The 4,735-nt window shown below is 67.8% G+C and overlaps 2 protein-coding genes across 2 annotated transcripts; both read left to right on the forward strand.

The window, feature by feature from the left end:
• Positions 1-378: 378 nt before the first annotated feature.
• On the forward strand, positions 379-2,554 carry MNEG_13103 (hypothetical protein; the record flags this gene model as incomplete). Its single annotated transcript, XM_014038424.1, has 6 exons — positions 379-405; positions 719-781; positions 1,145-1,291; positions 1,667-1,744; positions 2,120-2,183; positions 2,484-2,554. 6 exons carry the CDS (start codon positions 379-381, stop codon positions 2,552-2,554), a joined length of 450 nt encoding a protein of 149 aa, XP_013893878.1.
• Positions 2,555-2,910: 356 nt separating this feature from the next.
• Positions 2,911-4,473, forward strand: MNEG_13104 (hypothetical protein; the record flags this gene model as incomplete). Its single annotated transcript, XM_014038425.1, has 5 exons — positions 2,911-3,070; positions 3,319-3,358; positions 3,722-3,981; positions 4,121-4,190; positions 4,452-4,473. The coding sequence occupies 5 exons, from the start codon at positions 2,911-2,913 to the stop codon at positions 4,471-4,473; spliced, it is 552 nt and encodes a 183-aa protein (XP_013893879.1).
• Positions 4,474-4,735: the final 262 nt, after the last annotated feature.

The following is a 4,735-nucleotide window of genomic DNA, read 5'->3' on the forward strand; positions in this document are numbered from 1 at the left end:
CTCCTCTGTGCATAAGGGGGGCAGCTACTATATCATTTGCTGATTTAACGTTCCTGATCTTGCATACGCCATTCACATACTCACTTGGCGGTCATCAGCGTGATCTGCGGAAGTGTCGGTGGGTCTCGCTGGGTAACGTATATCACAGATATTGTACGCGCAAAGCGTCGCATTATCTATGCCGGGTAACTTCATGCACAGAGGGAGCAGTGGGCCGTCGATGCCATCACCGCTGGCTCCGCCAGGCACGCGCCTGCGCCTCACCCGCGCCACACCTCCCGCAAGCTACCGCGGCGCGTGCAGAATTCACATACATCTGTCGGCCCACCCGCCACCTGCGCCCAGGCCTCCGAAACGATCTCACGAGCCGCGGCGCCGATGGATGACCTGGCGCCATTGAGCCAGGTGTGCGCCCTGCGGGCGGGCGGGGCGGACCCAGGGCCACCATTGCCGCCGCCGCCGCCACACAGCCCGCGCAGCGCGCCATGCGTGTTTCCCTCCACTCACGAGCACAAGGGGCGGCTGTCACCCCCCCCTCCCCGGTCCTACCCCTACCTGCTAGCCTGCACCGGCGCGCGCCGCCGCGCCGCTCGTGTTTCACCAACCCTCAGCACACGCTCTTGACAGCCCTCACCTGCCTTCCCCCGTTGCACCGGCCCCACCCCCGCGGGCGCGCCTTGCAATCCCCGCGCGCGCGCCGCGCTGCGGTTGAGAGCAGCTGCTGGAGAGGACCAAAGTGCGGGACATTGCTGCTGACCAACAAGACATCGTTTCCCTGCAGGTGCGCCGACGCGACGCAGGCTGCACGCCGGACCCGACCCTGACCGGATTCGTGACTCAGTCACGAAAGCGTGTGTCGGCGCCGCCCCCTCCGCCCCTCATCACTGTGACGGCGAGCCGCCTCGGCCCGCCGCGCGCCTGGCTTCGTTTTTTTCGCTGGCGGGGACGACACGGAGTGCACCCATAGGGCAGCTGGTGACCAGGGGCGGTCCCTCTCGACAAACACACAGCCGCCTCCCTGTTTGCACCCTCCCAAAAACGCACCGAACAGTGCTTTGGCCCCCACCTGTGCCGCCCACCTGCCAGCACGCTGCGTGCACCTCACAACGCCCCGCTCCGCCCCAAACAATTTGCGAGCCGCCAGCACAACAACACGGTGGGCGAGGCGCTGCGCCAGCTGGCGGCGGCGCGCGTGCTGTCGGCGCCGGTGGTCGTCAGCAGCGGGCTGGAGGACTTTGAGAATGGCGGCCTGCCGCCTGGGGACGCGGCGCCCTCCCTCCTCGGATGGCTGGTGCGCTCCCGCGATTTGCGAGTCTTGTGTTGAATGGCGTGTCCGCCGGGCTGCCGCCAGGGGCGCGTCCAGACGTCCTCCGGCCGCCTCGGCTTCACAAGTCAAAGGCCCCACAATCAATGAGGCGTTACGGGGGAGGCCTGCGCGCCGGCCCCGCCCCCAGCGGCCCCGCGCCACTGCCATGCCTCGGCTATGGGGTGGCCCTGCGGGCGCTTGCCTTTGCCGGGGCGGCGAAAGCGGACACAACCCCAGCTGCCTACGGCGGGCCCTCAAACTTTGCAGTCAGCCGGCAGCCCCTTCGCGCACGTATTGGTTATGTGCATGTCATCCGTGTTGTCGTGTTAAACGCCACCCTCGTCATCTCATCCGCTCCAGGACGTGAGTGACGTGGTGAGGGCGTTCCTGGGGCACCTGCATGAGAAGAAGGTGGCGCTGCCAAAGAGCATGCTGCAGGTGATCTGGCGCCGCGTGATCTGGTGCCGCGTGATCTGGCGCCGCGTGATCTGGTGCCGCGTGATCTGGTGCACGTAGCCCCTCCTGCAAACCTTCCGACATGACCGCGATCTCGCGGATGTGTGCCGGCGACGAACGGGCGCAGTCGGCCCCCTGCTCAGAAAACGGTCGGGTCCTTGGGCCGGCAGGAGCATGTTTCAAAGCAGTCGAGCACCTTCCGTCTAGCCGCGCGCACAGCGCGCCGCGCGTGTCAGCGACACACTGCGGCCCCCCGCTGATTTGCAATTCCCTCAGAATCAACCTCCTCGCTTGTCCAAAACCGCTGTGATTGCATTCCCTGATTTTCTCTTCAACTTTTCGACGGCTGCGCCGCAGTTGATGGCGCTGCTGGAGAAGGAGGGGCCGGACTTTGCTGACAAGATGCTGGTGACCATCGTGGGTGGGTGACCGCCGGGTGACTGGGTGACAAAGTGACGGCGTGACTGGTGTGCGGCGGGTGACTTCTATGATTGAGTGCTCGTGGGCGCGCCTCTGCGCACGTGCTCGCACGCAATCGGACGTGGGGGTGCGCCCACATCACCCAGACTGGTGGCTGTCTGTCTTGCGCCCCGTTTGCCCTACTGGGGCGCTTGGACACACTCAGCATTTGCAGGTTGTGGTGTTTGCTTGAAGGCCTCCACCCGCGCCCGCGCCGCGCCTCGCCATGCCGCCCCTGCCCGCAAACGCAAACGCGCCCCAGGGGGCGAGGACCGCGGCCTGCTGTACCAGGCCGACGCGGGCACCAGCGTCATCGCCGCCATCCAAGGTTAGCGCGGCGCGCAACCTCGCGAGATCAGATCAGATCAGATGCCGCGCGGCGCCGCGCGGCGCGGCGCGGTGACGCGCGCGGCGGCCGGCTCGCCGCGGCCGGTTATGGCGTCAGAAGCCAGGAGGCGCTGGGCCGCAGGGGAAGGGGGCGACAACGTGCGCCTCCTGCCTTGACAGCCTTGCGCAGTACCAGCCGGGCTCAGTCGAGCGGCCCTGCGTCCCGCATCCACCCTTTCACCTGCCCCTCTCGCCTCGTCCCCATTGTCACTTGACTGATGTGCTGACTGATCATATCTTGCACACCCGGAATAGGATTCTTTCTGGACTCTCCAGTCGCAGCATCCGCCGGCCCCACCCCTATGGACGTTTCGGCTGCGCCCCCCGCCGCTGCCGCCGCCACGGCCGAGCCCGCGCCCGCGGCGGCGGGCGAGGGCCCTGCTGGCGCCGCGCGCGGCGCTGGCGGCGGCGGCGGCGGCGGCAGGAGGGTGGTCCACCGGCTGGCGGTGTTCAACGCTCTGGGTGGGCGCCCTCTGCCACAGCTGCCGCATGCACAATTTGAACGCCACGGGCCTGCGCCGGCGCCGCCCCGGCCGGCATTGGGGCGGGGCGGGGCGGGGCCGGATTGTTGCGGGCGGTAGGGAAGGGGGTGCTGCGGGGCAGCTGCCTTGCGGGGCGCGCACCGGCTCAGACGAGTCACGACTGCCCGGCCTCTTCCATGGTGGATTTTCTCACCTTGCCGTACCTCGTCCCATGTGATCTCTGCCCAGGCGAGATCACCCACATCGTCAGCCAGACCGACGTACTAAGGTGAGTCACCAGGACGCACCGCCGACTCATCGCCGAAAGGCGGGCTGCTGCGTGTGCCCGCCGGCTCATCTCCAAGTAAAGGCGCTCGAGGCGCGGGCGCCTGCCTGTGGATGGCACATTGAACAAGAAATGGCGGCTGGCAGGCCAACACTTCTTATCATGTAAACTCGGCGACAGCTCTGCACGCGCATTCATGCAAGCACGCGTGCACGCACACTCACTACACAGACACACACACACACACACACACACACACACACACACACACACGCACACGCGCACACACACGCGCACACGCACACACGCACGCACGCACGCACACACGCATGCACGCGCACACACATTACAAATCATGCAACAAAGGCATCTCCTGAAGCATCGTGACGCCATAGGGCCCGTGGGGGCCCGCCCCATTTCCGACCTCGGCCTGCTGGAGGGCAAGGGCCCGCTCGTCGCGCTGCAGCCCCACACGCCCACGCTGCTCGCTTTCGAGCAGCTAGCGGCCGCAGGCGAGAAGCTGCCCAGCAGCTGCGCCGCTCGCGGGGCCGGGGAAGGGGGGCCACCTGGCCAAGCGGAGTCTTGGGTGCTCGGGCGCGCGTTGACTCGTCTGTCGGCCGCGGCGTGTGTGCGGCAGGGAGGTCGCTGCCGCACGGCGGCCGGACGGGGGCTGTCTCCGAGGATGGCGTCACGTGGGTGCTGGGGCCGCCGCATCCTTCGTACACCTCACAGCCCCTGCAACCGCCGCAACTGCCGCGCCCGCAGGCGTCACCGGGGCGCCCGTCATCGCGAGCGACGGCGAGCTGATCGCCAACCTCAGCGTCTCCGACATCAGGTGACAAATGATGACGTCAGCGGGTGACGCCGTCGGCGGGTGACGCCGCCGCCGCATGTCACCGCGCGTTGTGCGGCCCAGCGCGGGTGCCGGCAAACGCCGGGTCGCGGATGCCGGCCCAGACCCCGGCCGCCACCCCCCTGCAGGTCTTTTTACAATCAAGCGCTCGGCGGCTTGTCTGCCCTGCGTCCGCCGCGCGGCGATCCTGGGGGAATTGGGAAAGTCGCAGTAATGGCGATATCTGTCCATTCATGACGCCAGGCTCTCACCCGACCCCATCTAAAATTGTGCCACCTCGCAGGTGCATCGAGCCGGCTCACTTCGGGATCCTCGCGCTGCCGCTTGCGGAGTTCCTCGCGCTTTCACACGGAACTTCCTACCTGGGTTACTCAGCGCGCAGTAGCAAGGGCGCGTTCCACCCTTTCTTCGCCGGCGGCGCCCCGCCCCCGCCCAGCCCCGGCGCCGGGGGTGCCAGCCCGCGCCCGGCGCTCGGGCGCCAGGGCAGCGGCGCGTTCGGCTGCGGCGGCGGCAGCCCGCGCGTCGGC

The sequence above is a fragment of the Monoraphidium neglectum genome (assembly GCF_000611645.1).
Source record: "Monoraphidium neglectum strain SAG 48.87 unplaced genomic scaffold scaffold03626, whole genome shotgun sequence".
Classification (NCBI taxonomy): domain Eukaryota; kingdom Viridiplantae; phylum Chlorophyta; class Chlorophyceae; order Sphaeropleales; family Selenastraceae; genus Monoraphidium; species Monoraphidium neglectum.